The following is a 25,129-nucleotide window of genomic DNA, read 5'->3' as shown; positions in this document are numbered from 1 at the left end:
TGTCAAATGGTGCACTTCCTGTGGTAGAGTCTGACAACTGCTCAGTTAAGTTAAATGTAGAATTACTATATGATCCAGCAAGCCCATTCCTAAGTGTATATCCCAGAGAAGTGAAACATATTCACTCAAGTAGCACTTGTACACAAAGGTTCAGAGCAACACTATTCAAAACAGCCAAAAAAAATGTAAACAATTCAAATGTTCATTAACTGATAGATAAAGAAAACTTTGGTTTATCTATACAATGAAATATTATTTGGAATTAAAAAGAAGTAATGTGTTGATACATGCTATAACATGGATGAACTCTAAAATCATTATGCTGAAGTAAAAGAAGCCAGATACAAAAGATCATATATTATATGATTCTGTTTACATGAAATTGTCAGAATAGGCAAATCTATAAAGACAGAAAGTAGATTAATGGTTGTCAAAGGCTGGCAGGAAAGGAGAGTTGGGGGATAATAACTAAATGGACAGGGTTTCTTTGGAGGGAGAGGGAAACATTCTAAAATTGGTAGAGTTGATGGTTACACAACTCTAAATACATATAAAAACATCTGAATTGTACACTATAAATGGATGACTTGTATAGTATGTGAATTATATCTCAAACAAGCTTTTACAAAAACATAAGTACTGTATTCCCTTCCTTCAGGGAAAGCATCATGTTTTATCCTTATTTGGTTCTGCCCTTCTATAAACACAGAACTCACTATAGAGAGGTTTACTGAATTGAATTTGAGGTTAGTGCGGTTTGTGCTTCAGCTGTGAACAGTAGTCTGCATGTGGAGAGGCACTCTCTGCAGGGCTGTCATCCTTCCCAGGGGATGTGGTCCTGCTGCAAGTCGGATGAACCCTGACAGGGATGGTGGCCCTTGCAGGGCTTCCTGTCTACCTGCCCAAATTGAGAGGGAGGCTTGTTGGGATGAAGGTCTCATCATCAAGTACAGAACAGGTTTTCACACATACAAGACTGTTGATAAAGCCATCTTTAAAACATTGTGTTTACTGATAAACAAATCACTCCAAGTAATACTGCAATATAGAGTACTAGAAATTTCATTTACATACAAATCAATCTGAGTTACCTTCAAAACAGCAATACCATTATAAAAACTGAAACAGCAAAAAATGTCACCTTCAGCTAACAAATATTTAATATTTTAATATACAGATCTAATTTTTAAGTTTACAGAGAAGGTTATACAAGGTACCACCTAAAATTATGCTACCAGGAGATTTTACTTCAACAAAAGGATCAAATTTACTCATACATGTAAGGAATAATTCTTAACTAGATATTGCCTGCCCATCAGAAATGAATATCAAGATCTCACTATAAGGCCCAACAATGCTTCTGGAGAGAGGAGCACCTCTTCTTCAAATGCTACGATTTATGTTATAAGGATTTTCCTATACGTCTGCCTAATACATTTTTGTCATTTTGCAACTTAGCTAAAACTCCAGTAAATTAATTCTGAAAGAGTAGAAGCCCCTGCCATGTTTCTCAGTCCTCTCTAGAATAGAATATGTAACACCTTGGATTAAACTTACATCAGCGAAAAGCACCTCTGCATTTTATAATTTACATGTTTTAAAAACTGGCTTTTTCCCCTTTTTATCTCTGAAGAGGCTCTTTTATCTGGAATCTGTGAGAATCTGAGTACACACCAGAGACAGCTATACAGATTAACACATACTGTTCTACTTTCAAGAGCTTTAATTGCTCTCAAAAGTATAATAACACATATACATACTTATACCCATTATGATGAATAGAGCAAATATATTTTTCTGACAACAATGTGATTACAATTATAAAGTAAAATGTAATGTAAAATCTATAGGCATAAATGCTATTTTCTATATATAAGATCTGTCCAGAAAGTATCCAACCATGCACTATGAAAAAGACATTTATGGAAGATGATACAAGATACAAGAAATATTGTACATAGGACAATGACATCTCATTCCCCTTCAAAGTGGGCAACTTGAGACCTCACACAGTTCTCCCAATCACCATCATTATTTGGTGTTTCACCAAAAAACTCTACAGGAGAGATGATGCATGAGCACATGCATTGTCCTGATGAAGCTGCCAATCAGCACCTGTCCACAGCTGTGGCCTTCTGAATCATCGGAATAGTTTCCATGGAGGAATATTCAAGCTTAATGCAAAATTTGATGCAGATTCATTGCTCTACTTGCTCAGTCATTTTGAATGTGATGGCCACGCAGTACACATGCTCACTCAACAGCATCTACTGCCCCCACTGACTAGTACAGTGAAGTTGTCTTTGTTCACACATGTGCATTCCAGTCCACTCTTCTTAGTTGCCATATTATATCAATGTCACGCAAACCATTCTCATTATATTAACAATGGCTGGTCTCTAACTATACAGACATCGTATATATCATAAAGCAGTCCTTGCTGTAGACTTGTAATAGGGGGAGAACTGGCTGGTTTTCCTTTTAAAATATCATGTTTAGATTCCCATTTGTGAACTACCTGTGTAAACAACATTGTATTAACTGCCTCAGGAACACTTCTATATCTATGACTTCACATCTGTCCTTTCTTATGCATTTAGGAGAAGCCTATCAACTCTGGTGCACTCATATTTTTATATATACATGTAGGCTAGAATGATCATAACTTGTCACAAGCTTTAAGCAATTTTTTATTGCTAAATTTGCTTTTGCCCAATTTTTGCTCACAGTTCCTTTGCATATATTTTTATTACACTCCCCTCTCTTTTTTACACCTTGATTAAGTGGCTGATCTACTTGTATCTTCATTTTAAGTATCACCATATCAAATGGAAGCATCCTGAGGTTCAATGAAGGCCAGCAGGGTCAACACCTGTCAATGCCATAATAGGAAACTCCTTTATGACACAGTTGAGTCCCTCATAAAGGTAAGAAATCATACTGTACATGAGCATTTTAAACAAGTAAAACTTTGAATGGTGTTCCTAGTGTTTTTCCTTAGCATTCAGAGCAGCCTTAGATAATCTACAGAAATAAAAACTTCTAAAAAGAGTAAATGAGATTATGAATATAGACACAAAATTTCTCAACAAATTATTAATAAACCAAATCCAGCAACATGCTGGAAATACTTGTGTGTGTACATGCACACACACACAGACTTGTAAGATTTCTCCCAGAAATATAAGATTGTTTCAGTATATGATGGCAATCAACATAATAACACAATAGTAACAGAAAAAAACATACCTTGATAATAAAACAAACTAAGAATAGAAGGGAACTTCCTCAATATCACAAAGGCATCTAAAAAACCCCACAGTAAACATTGTACTTAATGTGGAAAGACAGCATTCCTCTAAAGGATCAGGAACAAGAAAAAGATGTTGGATATTGTCACTACCATTCAACAGTGTACTGAAAAGTCTTGCCAGAGGAGCTAGGGAAAAAATAAAAAGCAACTAGAATGGAAAGGAAGAAGTAAAATTATCTCTACTTACAGATGACATAATTTTGCACACAAAAAATACTGAGGAATCCACATACAACACACACACACACACACACACTAATATCCAAAAGAACTGACCAAAAAAAAGAAGAAATTCTAGAACTAATACTAATAAGCAATTACAACAAAGTTTCAGGTTGCAAGGTTAATATATAAAAGTCGATCACTTTCCAATACACCAGCAATGAACAAATGAAATCTGAAATTAAAAACACAATACCATTTACATTAGCACCCAAAATAACAAAATAGATATCATGTAACAAAATATGTATAAGATCTATACAAGGAAACTACGACAACTTGGCTGAAATAAATCAAAGAACTAAATAAATGGGGAGATAGTCCATGTTCATGGATAGGAAAACTAAACACTGTCAAGATAACTGTTCTTCCCAATTTGATCTATAGATTCAATGCATGACCACCCCAAGCCCCAGCAAGTTATTTTGTAGATATTAACAAAATGATCCCAAAGTTTATGTGGAGAGGCAAAAGACTCAGAACAGCCAACACAATACTGAAGAACAACAAAGTTGAAAGACTGACATCACCCAAGTTTAAAAATCACTATGTAGCTACAGTAAACAACATAGTGTAGTATTAGTGAAAGAACAGACAAATAGATTGATGGAACCAAACAGAGATCCTAGAAATATACCCATATAAATATAGTCAACTGATATTTAACAATGCAGCAAAGCAACACAGTGGAGAAAAGGTAGTCTCCACAAATAGTTCTGGAACAACCAGACCTCCACATGCAAAGAAATAAATCTATACACAGACTTTACACCCCTCACAAAAATTAGCTCAAAATGATCAGAAATCAAAAATGCAAAAATCTCCTCAAATATGTAAGAAAAAACTAGATAATGTTTGGTTTGGTGAATAACTTTTTAATGACAAGAACAACATAATTCATGAAAGATGGACTTCATTAAAATTTAAAATTTCTGCTCTGTTAAAAACAATGTCAAGAGAATGAAAAGACAAGCCAGAGACTGGGAAAAATATTTGCAAAAACTCATATAATAAAGGATTTATTCAAAAGATATAAAAACACTCTTAAAACTCAATAATAATATTAAGAATCTAATTTTCAAAAATAGACCAAAGACCTTAATAGACACTTCACCAAAAAAGAATCAAAGATGGCAAAGATATATGTGGGAAGGCGCTCTATATCGCATGCCATCAGAGCAATGCACACTAAAACAACAAGATATCATTACACACTCATCAGAATGTCAAAAATCCAAACCACTGACAATACCAAATGATGGTGAGAATGTGGAGCAACAAAAATTCTCATTCATTGCTGGTGAGAATATAAAGTGGTACAGCACTTTAAAAGACAGTTTGGCAGCTTCTTAGGAAACTAAACAAACTCTTAGCATATAATCCAGCATTCATGCTTCTTGGTATTTATCCAAAGGAGTTGAAAATTTATGTCCATACAAAAAAATATGCATATGGATGTTTATAGCAGCTTTATTCATAATTACTAAAACTTGGAAACGACCAGGATGCCCTTCAGTAGGGAGGTGGATACATAATCTGTGGCACATGCAAACAATGAAATATTATTCAGCACTAAAAAGAAATGAGCTACCAAGGCATGAGAAGACATGGAGAAACCTTACATGCATATTACTAAACTAAAGAAAACGCTCATAAAAAGCTACATATGTATGATTCCAACTACATGACATTCTGGGAAAAGCAAAACTGTGAAGACAGCAGAAAGATTAGTGGTTGCCAGGGTCTGGGGGTGGAAGAGATGACTAGGCAGAGCACAGAGAGTTCTGGGGCAGTGAAAATACTCTGTATGATACCATAATGATGGATACACAATATTATACACTTGTCCAAAACCATAGAATGGCAACACTAAGAATGAACCCTAAGTAAACTATCTACTTTTGAATGATAATGATGTACTAATGTAGGTTCATCAACTGTAACAAATGTACCACTATCGTGAGGGATGTTGATAATAAAGGAGGTTATGCATGTGTGGGGATAGGGGGTATATGAGGTATCTCTTGCACTTTCCTCTCCATTTTGCTGTGAAGTTTAAATTTTTCTTTAAAAAATAAAGTCTTAAAAAACAGTATAGTACTGGCATAATGACAATCAAGAATCTAGAAATATAACACAATCAAGAATCTAGAAATGAACCTAAACATTTATGACCAATTGATTTTCAACAAGAGTGTCTGATGGGGAAAGAATATTCTCTTCAAAAAACAGTTCTGGAAAAGACAGATAAAGTTGAACCTCTCACTCACTGCATGTACAAAAATTAAATTAAAATGGACCAACCTCAAATATAAGAGGTAGAACTATAAAATCCACAGGAAAAAAAACATAAAGAAATAAATCCTCACTGCCTCAAATTTGGCAATGGATTCTTAGATTCAACACCAAAGTACAAGCAACAAAAGAAAAAATAGATAAATTGGACTTCATCAAAATTTCCAACCATTGCACATTAAAAGACATTGTGAAAAATGTAGAATAATAATCTATAGGAGGACTTCCAGTCAAGATGGTGGCACAGGGAAACACTGGGCTGGCCTCCTGCCCAAGCACATCAAAACTGCAACTAAACTAAAGAACAATAGTCTGGGTTGTTGGGTTGAGAACCATAGTTTTGCTCAACAACCAAGACATTTTTTCCATTAACAACTTGGTCAAGAACCAACTTGTTTGAGATGGGAGACATGTGTACACAAGAAGCCATGAGGAGACTGGTAAGAGGAGGGTCAGAGACACAGAATGGCTGGTCCCATACCCATGGTAGTGGATAGAAACAGGGAGCGATATCTTGGCTGCAGAGGTCCCCGTTGAGAAGTGAGGTGTCCCACCCCCACACCAGGCTCCCTGGCCGGAAGAAAAGTCCCCATAACTTCTGGCTGTGAAAACCAGATGGGACTGTGGCTGAGGGGATTGTGGCTGAGTAAAACAAAGGACTGCTGGAAGGGCAGGTATTTACACAGGGCCTTATTTGCTAAGGGACTCATTCCCTCTGAGCTTCAGCATTGGAACAACAGTGGGAAAAGCACCAAGGATATTTCAGGAGAAACTGAATTGCGTGATTTTAGGATGAGGGCTAGAAGAGTAGCTTTTTCCCAGACAGCTCTGGTAGTTACTTCATTTAGCCCTCCTCCTTGTTCATTTAGGCCAATCTCCTGGTTGCCTGCACAGGCAGGCACCAAGTCCATTAACCTGGCTAACACTGTTCACCCCACCCTGGTGATTTCCTGAGACCCTGTCCCACCCAATTTGCAGGCCCACCCAAATCAATTCCAGTGGCTTTTCCATAAAAACAGCCTATTTTGGCTGGTGCTATGAACTTTTCTAAAATCTCTCAAAGGTTCACAAACCTCAAACAAGTACTGTTGGTGTACCTCTTACCTCTTGCTAAGCAGCCCCAAGCCTGACACTAGTGACGGCCAGCCTTGGTTCACAGCTTAGCCTCTACCAGGCATCTACAAGTCCAGCACAAGTGGCAACCATCTGCAGATTACTACACACACTAGGTGGCCCCAAACATGGCACAGGAAGTGGCTGACCTTGGCCTATACCACAGGCCTTCCCAAGAGGCCCCAGAACCAACATACCCAATGGCCAGCTTTAGACCACACCAGAGACCACCCAAATACCTCCACAAACAACATACCCAAAGGGCAAACTTGGCAGGCACCTGACCCCACTAAAGAAAATCCTATTCCTTAGGGTCAGCCCCTGCACAACAGCTCCTCCACTGTGCCACAGCAAGTCCTCACAACCAGTGAGTATGAGAGTCAATCCCTCCCATTAATGTACCTACAGAAATCAAGGTCAACTACAACAGGAAAGTATACACAACCCTCACAAGGAAAACATCTGGAGCACCTGACTCAGGTAACCAGAGAGATTATGCCACTGGGCCACACAAGACACCTATTACATAGGACCACTCTACCAAGACCAAGACATACAGCAGCTCTAACTACTACATTGAAACAAACACAAGAAGGTAGCCAATATGAGGAGACAAAGAAACATGTCCCAAATGAAAGAACAAGAGAAAATTCTAGAAATAAATATATACCTATCAATAATTACTTTAAATGTAAATGGATTAAATACTCTAATCAAAAGGTTGAATAGGTAAGAAAATAAGACCCATACATACACTGACTGTGACAGACCCACTTTAGATTGAAAGATGCACAGACTGGCCCTGACTGGTGTGATTCAGTGGGCTGAGCACTGACCTGGGAACTGAAAAGCTGCTGGTTCAATTCCCAGTCAGGCCATATGCCTGGGCTGTGGGTCAGGTCCCCATTTGTGGGTGTGTAAGAGGCAACAAATTGATGCTTCTGTTCCTCTCCTCCTCCCTTCTTTCCTCTATCTCTAAGAAATAAATAAATAAAATCTATAAAAAAGAAAGACACACAGACTGAAAGTAGAGGAATAGAAAAAGGTTTCATGCAAATGGAAAAGAAAAAAACTGGGATAGCAATACTTATATCAGACAAAATAAACTTTGAAATGATGGCTATAACAAAAGACAAAGAAGGACCCAGCAATTCCACCTTTGAGTATTTATCCAAAGAAACCCAAAACACTAAATTGAAAAGATATATATACATCCCTAAGTTCACTGCAGCACTGTTTACAAGATAGGGTCAAAATATGGAAGTAACTTAAGTGTCCATTGATAAATGAATTGACAAAGAGGAGATGGTACATACATATGTGTGTGTGTACATTATTTTTATGGTTGAGTAATACCCCATTGTGTGTGTATGTGCATATATACATACATACACATACATACAGACACATGCGCTTGTGTGCACACAATGGGGTATTACTCAGCCATAAAAAAGAATGAAATCTTGCCATCTGCAACAACATAGGTGGACCTAGAGGGCATTATGCTAAGTGAAATGGCTCAGACAGACAGATGCCATATGATTTAACTTATATGTGGAATCTAAAAAAATAAATAAACATTATTAAAAAACCAGAAACAAACTCATTGATACAGAGAACAATTTTGATTGCTGCCAGATGGAAAGGGGGTTGGGAGGATGGGTGAAAAAGTGGAAGGAATTAAGATGTGCAAATAGGCGGTTATAAAAACAGTCACAGGGATGTAAGGAAACACAGTCAATAGTATTTTATTAATTATGTATAGTGTCAGATGGGTAGTTGTCTTATCAGGGTGATCACTTCTTATATAAATGTCTAATCACTATGTTGTGTAACTGAAACTAATAAAGTATTTCATGTTGACTGTTACAGAAAGTAAAAAATTAATTAAAAACTGAAAATACATAAAAACATTAAAACTACAATCTAAAGAATAGGAGAAAACATTTGTATATCATTTAAACAATATGGGTTCAATATCCAGAATATATTAAAACACTCTTACAATACTAATAAAGAATAGTAAATGAATATAATACTTAAATAATAATTTAAATAATATGAATAAAAATATCACCCAATTTTTAAAAATGAGCAAAGGATTTCAACAGATAATTCTTAAAAGAAGATGTACAAATGGCCAATAACCACATGAAAAGATGTTCAATGTCATTGGTCATTAGAGAAAAGCAAATCAAAAGCAGACATACTGCTTCACACCCAGTAGGATGGTTTTAATCAAGAAAACAGAAAATCACAAGTGTTGACAAGGATGTTAAGAAATAGGAACCGTCATACCTTGCTAGTGGGAATGTAAAATGGCACAGGTACTTCAAAAGATAGATTTTTAGTTCCTCAAAACATTAAACATAGAGTTATCATATGGACCAGCAATTCTACTCCTCCATCTATGTCCAAAAAAAAATAAAGACATGTGTCCACATAAAAAATTATACTCGAATGCTTACAGTGACATTAGTCATAGTAGCCAAAATGGAACAAACTAAATTCCCATCAACAAATGAAGGGATAAACAAACTGTGAAATATATACATAGAATGGAATATTATTCAGCCATAAAAAGAAATGAACTACTGATATATGCTACAATTTGGATAAACATTGAAAATGTTACAATAAATGAAAGAAGGCAGACACTGACATTCATGTATTACATGATGCTTTGTATGTAACATATCCAGAATAGGCAAATCCATAAAAAGCAAATTAGAGGTTACCATGGAATGGGGCAAGGCAGGGAGTGCAGAGCACTTGCTTAAAAGTACAGAATGTTTTTATGGGGTGATGAAAAAGTATTTGAAACCACAGAGGTGTTGGTTGCATGATATTATGAATACATTACCACTGAATTGTATACTCTAAAATGGTTAATTGTATGTTATATAAATTTCACCTCAATTTAAAAATAGAATAGACTACTTAGGATTAAATTTAATAAAGTAAGTGCAAGACTTGCAGACTGAAAACTACAAGGTATCATTAAAAGAAGATTAAATACCTAAACGAAAGGCAACAAGTCCTGTATTCATAGAGTAGGAAATTTACAATTTTTCAGATGGCCATGCTCTCCAAATTGATCTTTGATTCAGTGCCATCCCTATCAAAGTCCCAGTTGGCTTTTTAGGGGCAGAAATTGGCAAGTTAATTCTAAAATTTATATGGAAATGAGAGGGACTCAAGATAGTCAAAACAATCAAGAAAAAAAGATCTGGGGGACTCACACTTTCCATTTTCAATATTTACTACAAGGCTACAGCAATCAAGATATTACAGTACTGGTATAAGAACAGACACACAGACCTATGGAATAGAATTGAGAATTCAGAAATAAATTCATGCATTTGTAGTCAACTGACTTGTGATAAATTTTACAAAACCAGTCAACAGGGAAAGTAAAGTCTTTAGCATCAAGTCTCTGTGACTTTTGATTAGATACCAAAAGTACAAAAGAGAAAAAAGAAATTGGTAAGTTGAACTTTATCAAAATTAAACACTTTTGTGCTTTAAAACAAACTGTCAAGAAACTGAAATGACAACAAGGTCTAATGTCCATACAAGAACTTTTACAACTCAATAATAAAAAGACAAAGAATATAGCTAAAAAATGGGCAAATGACTTGAATGGGTATTTCTTGAAAGAAGATGTACAAATGGGCAATAACCACATGGAAAATGCTCAACATCATTAATCATTGGAGAAATACAAATCAAAATCATAATGAGATACCATTTCACACCCAGTTGGATGACTGTAATTAAAAACACAAAGAATAACATGTGGGTAAGGATGTAGAGAAATTTGAATTCTCATACATTGCTAGTGGAAATGTAAAATGTGTAATTACTTTAGAATATAGTTTTCCAATTCCTCAAACATAGTTACTTTATGACTGGCAATTCTAGCATTATATCCAAGAGAAATAAAAACTCATGTTCACTCATAAAATTGTACATAAAAGTTCATAGCAGCATTATTCATAATAGTCAAAAGGTGAAAACAAACCAAATGCCCTTTAACTAATAATGCATAAACAAAATACAGTATAACCCATGCAATGGAATATTCTACATAAATAAAAAGGAATGTAGTAGTGATACACCCTACAACATGAACCCTGAAAACATTAAGCTAAGTGAAAGACACCAGGCTATGATTCCATTTACATGAAGCATCTGGAAGAGTCAAGTCCAATCTACATAAAGCAGATTAGTAGTGACCTAGGTCCGCGAAGGGGAAGAGAATGAGTGACTGCTGTTGAGTATTGGGGGTTATTCTTTTGGGGGTGAAGAAAATCTCTGGCTATAGATGTATTGGTTGTAAAGCCCTGTGAATATACTAATAACCACTGAATTCACAGTAAATAATTCACACTAAATGTACACTAAAATGGTGAAAATTATAGTAGGTGAATTATATCTCAATTAAAAAATGGATGAGGAATTTACTACAAAGAAACAAAGTACTTATATGAAGTAGAGCTGGGGAGGCCATATCTTAGTGTATAAAAACACTCTAATTAGTAAAAGGAATACTAACAAGTATGTGAGGTTTAGAGGTAGGTTAATTATAAGATTCCAATTTAAACATTGTATGTCAGAACAAAACCTCTTCAGAATTTTAAGAACTCTTAGAGAAGATAATTTGATCCTGCAGTGAAGAATTTCCACCACTAAATTAGTCTCTGGTTAAAGCCATCACTCAGATTTCAGCATGGAGACAGTATTTAAATAAGCAATTCATTCTGCAATAGAAACCGCAAGACTGGATTGAATTCTGTTGTTACCTTGTTGACTTTAGGAAATATATAGTCTCCTATTCACATACAATCAGGGCCTTAATCTTCAGCCTCACCTGGGGTGTGGGGGGTTTGTTCCCTTCAGTCTGGACCTTTAATTCTTAATGTGCTGTACAGACTATTCCTAGACTCACACAGCACCAAGGCAGGGGTCCGGGATTTAAATACTGAAGTCTGGTGAGAACAAGCTGCAAACATCAGAGAAGTTATTTCTCCAGAGGACAATGGAAGAGTGGGTGTGGTATCTCCAGGCAACCCAAGTCAAACCACATATTCTGAGATCTGATGAACATTCCACCTCATCTTAAAGAACATTAAAATTAGCTTTAGTCAGTTTTACTGAAAAACAAAACAACTGTAAAGCTATCTGTGCATCAAAATCAGAGTGTGAGAAGATAATATATATTTTATAAAACCTTTCAAGACTAACTGAATATTTTTTAATAGGCTGTGGGTTTTGTTTGCTTTGTTTTGTTTGACTTGACTGCCTTTAATTCTTGAACTTTTTTCACTGGATTCAAGAAATTGATGAGAAATCCTAATCTTTTCCTATATTTAAGGGGAAAAAGGATTTTAAAACAACAAAATTCTAGAATCGTTCAAATTAAAGATAAGCATCCGCTCCATTCTAGAATGGCATATTCCTTACTCTACCTTTCCTTCTATACAATTTTTTTATTAAAAGTAAATAGGTTTCTCCTAGAACACTAGCTTTAAAATGCTAAGATTACATAGGCAATACAGCTCATTCATTTTTAAACTAAAAACATGGATGCATCTTGGGAATATCATGCTGAGCAAGGAAGGTCAGATGGAGGGGGTGAGGAGCCATATGATTTCACTCATACATGGGGTGTAAAACTGGAAGCAACAGATGAACAAGCAGGACAGACAAATGGAAACTCATGGACACAGACAGCAGTGTAGTGGTTACCAGAGGGAAGCGGGTAGGTAGTAAAAGGTAAAGGTGGTCAAGTATATGGTAATGGAGAAAGATTTGACTTCTGGTAGTGAACACACAGCACAATATATAGATGATATACTTTAGAACTGTTTATTTGAAACCTATATATTTTATTAACCAATGTCATCCCTATATTTTTAATATAAGAATGATGGATTTGATACAGCAAATCTCTGGAGAATGTTTCTTAATACTTCTGTAATGAGAAAAAACATAAGTAGAAAGAGTGCCTGCTGCAGTGATTAGTTGAGTCATTAAGTTGGCTTGGTGAATGTACCTGGCAAGTCTGGAGACGCATTTTTAATTCTCACTTCTTAGATTTCTAGATTTCTTATATTCAACTCCAAGGCTAAGTATATTTAATAATCTATGATTCAATTAATGAATTAACATAAGTTAAGACATAAATTATGTAACTAGAAATAGCTTGTTTTAAATGTTGATCCACAGCAATGGTACTCATTTCATCAGATAAAAAATTTTTTAGCAGCTTTCTTAAATGACTGCCTAATTCATCTTTATAAACACAGTCCATTTTCATCGTGGGGAAGGATGTGCAGATTTCAGATATTTGCATTACTTGGTGGTCAACAGAACCTTGCATAGTGTTTTATCATACACTTTGTATTGAAGTGTAGTTTATATAAATGAAAACATGAATGGCCATTATCACTCACTCAGGATGACTTCAAACAACACCCAGACAGTCCACTCACCTTGGGGAGTTATAAGAGTTCTTCCATTCTTCTGACACCATCCAACTGGCTGGATATAAGGACTATTTACACCACACCTGGAAAAACAGCATTCTACTTAGATCTCATATTACTCAAGGTCAGAGAAAGAATTCAATAGTAATGAACATTCTGGATGCCATGGAAAATATTATTTCATAGTCAAAATGTTACTTTATAGCTAAGATAATTAGAAGTGATTTTTAGTATTATATTTTATAAGCTGAGTGACCAAACTTCTCTTTTACATAACCTTCTTGAAATTTAAAAGTATAAAATAAAAAGTTGTTTACTATAACCTGAAATGCCAGTACTATCCCCAAAGAGTGAACATTTTAATAGTCTTCTACAACTTCTTGCTAAGAGCAAGGGAAATATCAATCAGCCAGTTCAAATTTTAACAGGACAGCCCAGTCAGACTCCACATGGCTTCACATTTCTTCTATCTCCTTTTCAAAGAATTCACACTATTCTACTTAAGGCACATACAACAAATGATCTTTGCTCTGCTTCTTAGTTCAAAGGCAAAAACAGGGTACCCTTCATGTACATGAAGAACCACAGCCTCAGGCAGGGACCTGCAGGTTATTCAGGACATGCTATGAAGAAATGCTACTAAAATTATTTGCACCATTCCCTCTTACCTATTTCAGGGTTTTGCCCAGAAAACCCTTTTAACTCATGCAATGTTAGTTTAATGGCATCGTTGCATGCATTTTCTCTGCTCCCCACAGGTTTTCAAATAATTTACTCCATTCTCCCTGAATTCTATCTTTTAAAAATATGACAGGGTAAGTTTAACATTTTTCAGAAAAAAAAATACTGCAAGTTCTTAACTCCTCATCATGAAAAAAATGCTTCCCTTACGTACTAGACAAAATACAGTGAAGTGCCCAGAACTAGTCATATTATTTCAGATGAGTTCTTATTAGGTAACCACCCATGAAATGAAGAAAATGTTTCTTGGGCTCTTTAATTAGAGAAAGAAGTAAAAAGTCAGCCACTAAATTCCTGTTGTTTATACCTTTAAGAAGAAAAGAACAGCAATAGTACTAGAATGAAAACAAATTCTTAACACCGAACATGAACACACAAAAATAAAACGCACAATGGTGTCTCACCAGTAATCGTAACTATCATCCCAATTGTCAAAATGCACTAGTAAGCGATCTTCAACAATATCTGCTATGGTTGCCACACACACCAGGGAAGGGTTCTTCCTGTCGACGGCCTCCAGCTTCATTCCAACCTGAAATTCTTTAGGCACTGGCCCATTCTAACACAGCACCAGAGGAAGAGGCACAAAAAGAAACAGGACACCAAACAGGACTGAGCCACTGTCCAAACTTCTATGATGTTTAGCATCAGAAAAGTCTGTCGGGTATCAACACTTATCATGCTGAATGAAGCCAGCAAATGCCAGTAAAAATATACCCACAAACCGTTAGGAAGTTTACATTCAGAACAAAGATGGAGAAATAAGTTTTTACACTTGGCTTTTCTCTTTATGCAGGTAGGCTTTACCCGCCTTATCATTGTCACTTTCCCTCGTCTTCAGTTTTTAGAATAATGTGTATTAATTTTAAATTATGATGTTTACTGAATACAGTAGTATCAAATAATTTCTTCTGCTCCTGATACAATTTTTGAGTAGTTTCCATATACCACTATTTTGGAAAAGTAATAAAGATATGCTCTTTAGCACCAAAATAACTTTCATTAGATATGAAAATAGTGGTTTTTCTATATTTAAAGAACACACACACTAATCCACAAATAAAATTACAATTGAAAAAATCCAAATGCTTTTTTATTATATATACATAATTTAATATTAAAAATGCTAAGGACTATGATTTACAATAATATTACAATGACAAAGCCCCACTTTCCTAAAGCTATAATTAGCCAGTGGTGGGATTTAGAAAGTATACATACAGCATCTGGGGACTACCAGAGGTTTTGTTCTTTACTATCGATGCGGAACTCTGATTGTTTGATTTCCTTTAGCACATTACATTTTTCAAGGTGATTTTACACTTCTTTCCTTAATACAATTCTATGAACCACAGAGAGAAGCTATATAACAGTGATTTCAAGATCAGGACACTGAAGCCTAGAAAAGTTGGGTGAGTGTCCCACAGGGGGACAGAGCCCACAAGCGGCAAGGCTGACATGTGACTCCAGGCTTCCCTGACCATTTCAGTGATGTGTGGCCTCCCTGCTGGGCCTGTGGGCCAAAAAGGAGGCCAAAGCTGCTATTTATCTTCCTTCTATCTTTAAGACTTGTTAGGTTGCTGGGGACACAAATGGCATACGTGTGCTCTACCCAAATTCTCATATACCCCTTGAATCTACGTGAAATGTCACCCTCTTTGTCATTACACATAAATCCAACTAGACTGGGTACATTCAAGTTCACCTCGGGTATTTACTCATCTCAAACACCAAAACTAAGTTTAAATGGCTAGCTCACCAGAAGCACAATAAAAAAAAAACCATTTCTAAAAGGCATTTTAAATTTTAGTCAGTTTGAAATATGTATTTTTCTACTCTCTTTATCTAATAACACTTTTAATTATATTTTTAAAGGGGAAAAAGTATGCCCATAAGAAACTGATATATTAAGTGAGAAAAGTCAACCAGAAGCTGAGAATTCTTAAAAGATTAAAATACAACAGAATATACAGTGAATTTTTTAAAATTTAAGCTCAAGGAAAAATCTAGTTTATATTAAGGCAGAAAATACTTACAGAACTTCTGTTCCTGAATAATTTCTTGGGAGCATTTTGCAATTTGTAGGCCTTCAAATAATTCATCCAAACAAATTTATCTTTTCTATAACCTAAAAAAGTATGGATTACTCAAGATAACCACAAGATGTAACCATGTGCATACTAAATATATAATTCTTATTCAGTCTTCTGCCATAAATTAAATGTCCTTTAGCAGACCACAAAAGATTTAAATTAAAATCTCTAGCTTCTTTCAATGTTTCCCAATGTATGAACTTCAAGATTGCTGAGTGTGATTGCCCACCATGCATATTACTCCTTACAAATTTAAAAAACGTATTAAGATATGGAATTGGTATCTGGTAACTTAATAGGTGTCTCATATCCCATTGAGACCTTCCAAAATGGTCAGAGGAAGGAGACAAAAGCCCTGAGTTTGTCATCACTCCTGAAGAAGCCACGTCACCAAGACCATCAGAGGCCCTGATGGTGCAACAGTCCAGGCACCAGACATCTGGAGTAAATTACAGAAACACCTTCACAATCCAAAGGCCATTTGGCAGCTCCAGCTTTCTGACCCATAGCTTTACAGGTTTCCCATAAAAAAATGCATTATCCTGCCATCCATGTGCCCTAAAAGTGGCTCACTGGGTGCTGGCCCAATTAAAACTGGCTCAGTAAATATTTTCTGTTGGTGTTATATTAATATTAAGAATAAAAGTCAACTCCTTGCACAACCTTCGAAGCCATGGCTGCATCTCTAATTTCATCTCCTATCTTCTCACCTTTGCTTCTGTTGTAGCCACATTCATTCCTTGTGATTATTCAGCTGCATGAAGCACACTCTGGCCCCAGCACATTTACTCTTGCTTTTCTCTCTGACAAGTGCTCTTACCCAGGCAGCCACACTGATTCCTCCCTCGTTTCACCCATGAATTTACCAGACGTCACCTTCTCAGGCTCTCTCCTCCATGCTGAGTCAGAGTGTCCCTGTGATTCAGTCCTCCCACTCTGCCACTGCCTGACACTAACTCTCTCTCTTTATTTACTCTCCTTTAGAATGAAAGCCCCATGAAGACAGATATGGTTTGTTTTATTCAGTGCTATAACCCCAGTGCCTGCACAGAAAAAGGGCTCCATAAATACCTGCCAAATGAATGAGTCTGTGGTGTGCTACCAGCTTCCATGAAATCCAGCAATCTTAAGGGACTCTGTCATTAGTCTCAGGGACAGATCTCAAAGGATCCCTTGAGTTGGTTACTAAGAATAAATGACTATATACTGACCCCAGAAGTTTCCACAGCCACCAAATCATCTAACATCCAACCAGGAGATCTTACACAGAACTTTGCTAAGCAAAGAAATGGGCCCACTGTCATCTCAACTGGTCAATTCTCACCACACTAGCACACAGAAAATAAAAAGGGCTTCAGTCCCATTTGCCACACCCACATTCCTCTAACACATAACAAAAGACACAGAGGAGATTTTTATTTCCCATTAAAACACTGAAATGGGTTTCTGTTTCACATCTCCATGTTCTCCATGAGTTCTGCTGGAACAATGACAGCAAATCAAGCTTCCTAATTGTCCAGCACCAATGACTGAGATATCTCATTGCAATCGTGATTTAAACATTAGTTTCTTCATTTCTTATACATTGTAATAAACTTGATGTAAAATGAAATACCCTCACAAGATTTTATTTCTGCCCTAGTTGCCTTATCAGAATATCTGACTCAAATAGTCATCGATGTTTTTCTTTCAAAGACATTTATTTCTAAGAATGGTATCCTTACAGACTTACTCTTTTTTGAGGATCAAACTTTCATTTTGGAAATTAAACCACACCAGGCTCTTGTGTAATTATGACACAGAAATGTTGTTAAAATAAAACTGAAATAAGAACTCACTCTCTCTCCATCCTGGCTTACCCTTAGGGATGTGCAATTCATGTTTGGTCTTTTCACACCACCCTATGGGATGAAGGTCAGGGGAACCAGCATTGGTCCAAAAATCGTAGCAGCTTAAATAACCATCAAAATGAAGCCTTAGACGGTAACCACACACCTACAAAATGGAATGTTTGCAGTTGTTCACTGTGTCATGTGTTTGAAGTATACAAATTAACAACATATTCAAATATTCTGTCAGTCTCATCAACATATATGAACCAATCTTTCCATCTATTTATAGATGACATCTAAATAAGACAAAATGCTGACAAAATATACTAGATTTTTTTTCTGCAAAAATAATTACCCTTTCCCTCAGTCTAGAAATCTGAGGTCAATTTACCTGTCCATTACTCAATGAGTTTATTTATTAACTCAAATCTGTCAAATATTTCTTTCAGAAACCCCATCTAGCTAACGTACAAAGCAAAACCCAAATGGGCATGGACTTATTTCAACTGCAACATATAAACCCAGCATACTCAATAAAGGAAATAATAAAACAGTCTGAGAAATGCATCCTCTAGACATGCTATATAAATTTAATAGCCATAACCAATCAGCAAATGAATACTGTTTTCTATGTTTGGTGTTATTAAAAATATACATATCTTTTATCAATTTAATAATATAAAACATTTAGTAAATCTCACATTTTATAAGCCATTTACTTTCATCAATGGCTCTTCATGCTATATAATTTTCAAAATGCATTTATTTATGTAAATATATAATTCATATGCATGGATATTTTTCATATGCATTTCTAATTAGTTCAGCTAAAACTTCAATAATTACATCTTTAACAGATAAAAGCAACAATGTGAGATTCACTGATTGTTATCAACCTCAGGTGAAAACTATTTACCAATTAAATCAAAAGTATCTGCTAGGGATGAAAAACTTATTAAAAAGCTAATCTTCAGAAGGAAAAAATCATTAAGAAACATATTTTACCCATCATTGACTAAAATAAATCTATAATGTACTGGAACTTGTTTAGAACAGAAAGTACTCAATTTATTATTCTCTAGAAAATTCTCTTCTGTCACTTCACTCTGCAATTAGCACAAAACAATAACACCAACTCTTACCTCAGCTACAGAAAGCACACAAAATACAGCTGGGTGTCGGGGGTCAATGCCTTCTAATCTCATTCCAACCTGAAAACCATTTTCATACTCTGGAAAGGACTGGTCCTAAAAAAGCCATGATATAACATTAGCCACTGAAATATATTCACAAGTTAATACTAAAGCACTTGGCGTGGCTATACAATCAAAAACTTACCACTCTAATTTGAAAGCTCAGTAATATAGCTAAAGATATTGGGTTGGCCAAAATGTCCACTTAGTTTTTTTTAATAAAAGACACATTTTTCGACTTCCAGCTAAGATGGAGGCATAAACAGACATACTGTGCCTCCTTGCACAACCAAGATAGGGACACCAACAATTTAGAAGCAGAATAACAACCAGAACTGACAGAAAATTGAACTGTATGGAAGTCGGACAACCAAGGAATTAAAATAGACACGTTCATCCAGACCGGTAGGAGGGATAGAGTCGGGAGTTGGGCAGTCAGGCGGAGAGGGGTCAAGGCACAAAGAGCTGTGGGACCAGGTACATAAGGCATCCCAGGTGCACAAGGCATCCCAGGTGCACAGGACCACAGCAGGCGGACTCTGGGCACACAGGCGGTGGCTGGCAGACCCCAGGCACGGGGTGGCAACCGGCAGACCCAGCAAGGCAGCTATTGTGAAGGCACTGAGTGCAACGCAGGGTCCCAGATCTGGGAAATAGAGCCTTGGGACACTGATCAAAAATACCTGTGGGTGTTGAGGCGCAGGGAGTATTCCCAGCCTCACAGGAGAGACCCATGGGGTCCTAGAACATGCACAAGCCCACCCACACGGGAATTAGCACCAGAAAGGCCCAGTCTGCTTGGGGCAAGTGGTGGAAGGGACTGAAGTCTGATGGAGAGTGGAGCAAGCACCATTGTTCCCTCTGGGACCCTGCCCCCACATACAGCATCACAACCCAGCAACCGGGTTAACCTGCCCTGGTGAACAGGTAAGGCTCTGCCCCACATTGGTAATAGGCACATGACAAGAAAAAAAAAAGGCTCAAACAGAACAACAGATCAAAGCTCCACAGTAAATACAACTAAGTGACCAAGAGATAGCCAACCTATCAGATGCACAGTTCAAAGCACTGGTGATCAGGATGTTCACAGAATTGGTTGAATTTGGTTGCAAATTAGATGAACAAATGAAGACTAAGACTAAGACTAAGTGAAATGAAGGAAAATGCACAGGGAACCAATAGTGATGGGAAGGAAACTGGGACTCAAATCAATGGAGTGGACCAGAAGGAACAAAGAAACAACCAAACAGAAAAGAATGAAGAAACAAGAATTCAAAAAAATGAGGAGAGGCTTAGGAACCTCCAGGACATCTTTAAACATTCCAACATCCAAATTACAGGGGGACCAGAAGGGAAGAGGAAGAGCAACAAGTGGAAAAGTTATTTGAACAAATAATAAAGGAGAACTTCCCCATTCTGGCAAAGAAAACAGACTTCCAGGAAGTCTAGGAAGCTCAGAGAGTCCCAAAGAAGTTGGACCCAAGGAGGAGCACACCAAGGCACATCATCATTATATTAACCAAAGTAAAAATGAAGGAGAGAATCTTAAAAGCGGCAAGAGAAAAGGAGATAGTAACCTACAAAGGAATTCCCATCAGACTGTCAGTTGATTTCTCAAAAGAGACCTGGCAGGCAAGGAGGGGCTGGAAAGAAGTATTCCAAGTCATCAAAGGCAAGGATCTACATCTAAGATTGCTCTATCCAGCAAAACGTTCAATTACAATGGAAAAGCAGATAAAGTGCTTCTTAGATAAGGTCAAGTTAAAGGAGTTCATCATCACCAAGCTCTTATTCTATGAAATGTTAAAGGGACTTATCTAAGAAAAAGAAAATAAAAAGCATGTATAGTAAAATGACAGCAAACTCACAATTATTAACCACACCTAAAACAAAAACAAAAGCAAACTAAGCAAACAACTAGAACAGGAACAGAATCACAAAAAGGGAGATCACATGGAGGGCTAGCAACAGGGGAGTGGGAGGAGGAGAGGGGGGGAAAGGTATGGAGAATAAGTAGCATAGATGGTAGGTAGAAAATAGACAGGGGGAGGGCAAGAGCAGTATGAAAAATATAGAAGCTAAAGAACTTATGACACATGGACATGAATTAAAGGGGAGAATGTGGGTGGGAGAGGGTATGAAGGGTGGAGGGGAATGAAGGGGGTTAATGGAATAACTGTAATAGCATAATCAATAAAATATATTTTTTAAAAAGACACATTTTTCATTGTCACCAATAACTTTATTGATTTGGCTATTTTGAGTATATAGGCCATATCCTGCATGGTATAATGTTGATTGTTCTCAATTAATGTCTCAATTTCATCACTATCGACTTCAACAGGTCTACGCGACCACAGAACATCATCCAACAAGAAATCTCCAGCACAAAACTTCACAAACCACTTTTGACACATTCCATCAGTCATAGCACCTTCTGCATACATTGCACAGTCTTTTCTGGTGTTTCAATTGCATTTTTACCTTTTTTAAATAATAAACCATGGTGTGCAAAAAATGTGTATTTTCTTTCATCATCAATATTAAAATGGCTACACAAAAATTCACCAATTTTGATAGGGTTTTTTAAAAATGCACTCTGATATGACAGCTGTCACAATATAATCTAACAAAATTGATTTGAAGTAAATCAAAATGAAGTAAAGTGCAACTATAGTCATCTTAATGGAAAAAAAAAAAAACTTTTGGGCCAATCCAATGGAAGGATGCTCTTATATATTTAACCCCGAAAGATGGTTTGATCATTTTTATGTGCTGTGTTTGAAACAGTTCATATACAAATCTTTATGCCCTGTGAACCCATTTATTCTTTTTTTAAAAGATTTTGTTTATATTTAGACAATTGGGGAGGGGAAAGAGAAGGAGAGAAACATCAATGTGTGATTGCCTCTCATGCATCCCCCACTGGGGGCACTCCCCAGATGCCCTGACTGGGAATCAAACTGATGACCCTTTGGTTCGTAGGCCTGCATTCAGTCTTCTGAGCCACACTAGCCAGGGCTGAACTGATTTTCTTTTTGCTCATTTTTTATTAATGATTTGAAGGAGCTGTTCCTGTATTCTTGAAACAACTCTTTGTTGATTATAATGATTACCTATCCCTAGTCTGTGACTTGGCTCTTCACTTTGTCTCTGATGACCTTGATGTAGACATTTATTTTAAATTTTACTGTAGTAAATACATCAGTTATTTTCTATACAGTGTGTACATCTAGCTATGAAATTCTCTACAAACCTGAAGTTACAGATATTTTCCTAATGCTCTTTTAAAATTTTGTTCTTCATATTTAAATCTATAATGCAACTGGAACAAACTTTTTCTACGGAGTGAAGTAGGAGCCTATTTTTTTCATATGGAAAACCAAATATTGAAAAAAATTTTTAAAATAATTCATTATCTGCAAAGTTATCTCTAATACATATTTGTGGGCCTATTTTTGACCCTTTTATTCTGTTCACTAGGCCTATTTGCTTATAATGAGTCTATCTGGAGAGCAATCTTCACCATACTGAGTTTTATAGTTCAGCAACTTGTTCCCTCTCCATTTAATCAAATCATTTTTATCTGTCCAAGATGTTTTTTTAATTTTTACATAAACTACAAAAATGCTTTGTCATGTTTATTTCTGTGTACCTTTTAATGCTTATTGCCGTTTTATATGAAATCTAATAACAGACTAATTTGTCCCCACACATTATTATTTTAATACTGATCTTATTTCCCACAGCCTTGCTGAACTACTATTAGTTTTGAGCAGACAGTTTCAAGCACATTCAGCACTACTAGTCAACTGATTCTTCACTGCAAATGAACTTATAAGTATACTAATGAAAAGTGATTATTAAAATCTAACTCAAGAGCTGCTTTTTAATCACTAATGGTATTACTATTTGTTAATGCTTAACATATGAATGCCTATTTTTAAAGTGAAATTTATTCTTTTGAGAAACTTTTCATTTCAAAATGTCAAATTTAAGTTGCAAAAAGAAAACAGTAATGAGAATACTTACAGCCTTTGCCTCAATTTATCATTAACACTCCACCTCATTTGCTTTATCATTTCCATTTGCTCCCTTGCTCTCCTGTCTGTATGTATACAGAAATACATATGTACATATGACTTTTTCTGAATCACTCAGGAGTCCTTTATCCCCAAATGCTAAATATTTTTCAATAAGAGCAGATGTTCCCTAAGAATAAAAACATTCTCTTATGCCCTTGCTGGTGTAGATCAGTGGATTGAGCACGGATTACAAAGCAAAGGGTCGCTGGTTCAATTCCCGGTCAGGGACATGCCTGGGTTGCAGGCCAGGTCCCCAGTAGGGGCCATGTGAGAAGCAACCATACATTGATATTTCTCTCTCTTTCTCCCTCCCTTCCCCTCTCTAAAAATAAATAAATAAAATATTTTTAAAAATGATTCTCTTACATAAAAATAGCTATTTATCAACCTCTGTAAATTGGACACATATGCAACACTTTTAACTAATCTTCTCTTCATATTCCAGTTCTTCTGATCTACACAACAATGAACTGTCTAACACTTTTCCCCATCCAAAATAGGATTCAGTCTATTTTTTTAAGATTTTATTTATTCTTTTTTAGAGGGAAGGGAGAAAGAGATGGAGAGAAACATCGATGTGTTGTTGCCTCTAACACACTCCCCACTGGCCCACAACCCAGGCATGTGTGCTGACTGGGAATCAAACCAGCAACCCCTTGCTTCGCAGGCCAGCACTCAATCCACTGAGCCACACCAGCCAGGGTTAGGGTCAATATTAAATTTAGTTGATATGTCTCTTTAGTCTTCCTTAATCTGGAACATTTTCCACAGCATTTATTTAACTTTCATAATATTGACATTTTTAAAGAACATAGTCTTCCCTCTCCCCTATTTTATTAAAATAGAAAGCTCCTCAGCCCTGGCTGGCGTAGCTCAGTGGATTGAGCACGGGCTGCAAACCAAAGTGTCACAGGTTCGATTCCCAGCCAGGGTACATGCCTGGGTTGCAGGGTACATGCCTGGGTTGCAGGCATATTGATGTTTCTCTCTCTCTCTCTCTCTCTCTCTCCCCCTCCCTCCCTCCCCTCTCTAAAAATAAATAAATAAAATCTTAAAAAAAAAAAAGCTCATTTTGTATTTGTCTGATGTTTCCCCATGATCAGATTCAGGTTATGAATTCTTTTGCCAGTATACTACATGGGTGATAATGTGCCTTTCTCATGATATCACATCTGAAGCCACATGATGTTCATGTGTCCCCTCAGTGGTGATGTTAAGTTTGATCACACAACTACAGTGTTGTCCAGTGTTGTTCAACTCTTTCACTATACAGTTGCATACAGATCACACATATACACACATATATAAACAAGTACACATGTATATCTATGCATCTATATTATTTTTATAAATCATAAACTCAAACATATTCATCTAATTCCAATCCATCCCAAAGGGCTTGTTCTGCCTTTTTTTATTCATATTTGTATTTCCCTTCTGACAAGGTCAACGCATTTACTCATGTGCTAACTTCTATAGTATGTCCATTTTAGCTTCAGAATTGTTTTACCCACACTACTACAATAAATAAATTCACCTACAAAAAGAGTTCAAGATTTCTTTGCAATTTTCCCTCCTGGCTCCTCTGAAATCCACAGAGGAGGTATACAGTATAGGTGTGTGTATATGTGTTTATATGTGTGTGTGTGTGTGTGTATATATATAAAATAGTCTATCCAGAAGGTATCCAGACATGTAACATGAAAAACAGAGGCATTTATTGAGGAAGATACAAGATGTAAGAAACACTG

The 25,129-nt window shown here is 36.3% G+C and overlaps 1 protein-coding gene across 1 annotated transcript in view; it reads right to left on the bottom strand.

Annotated features, from left to right (window-relative positions):
• The window catches only part of L3MBTL4 (L3MBTL histone methyl-lysine binding protein 4), a 418,336-nt gene that overhangs the window by 251,091 nt on the left and 142,116 nt on the right, over positions 1 to 25,129 (bottom strand). The window contains exons 6-10 of the mRNA XM_045850314.1: positions 19,243 to 19,347; positions 18,128 to 18,263; positions 16,212 to 16,303; positions 14,580 to 14,734; positions 13,441 to 13,517 (exon numbers count right to left, since the gene is read on the bottom strand). Coding sequence (XP_045706270.1) covers positions 13,441 to 13,517; positions 14,580 to 14,734; positions 16,212 to 16,303; positions 18,128 to 18,263; positions 19,243 to 19,347 — 565 coding nt within the window. The remainder of the gene's footprint in view (positions 1 to 13,440; positions 13,518 to 14,579; positions 14,735 to 16,211; positions 16,304 to 18,127; positions 18,264 to 19,242; positions 19,348 to 25,129) is intronic.

Source organism: Phyllostomus hastatus, unplaced genomic scaffold (assembly GCF_019186645.2).
Source record: "Phyllostomus hastatus isolate PE091 unplaced genomic scaffold, TTU_PhHast_1.1 phas_contig_80, whole genome shotgun sequence".
In the NCBI taxonomy this organism is placed as follows: Eukaryota; Metazoa; Chordata; class Mammalia; order Chiroptera; family Phyllostomidae; genus Phyllostomus; species Phyllostomus hastatus.
Note: the sequence above shows the minus strand (reverse complement) of the source record. Positions and strands in the feature narration are given on the sequence as shown.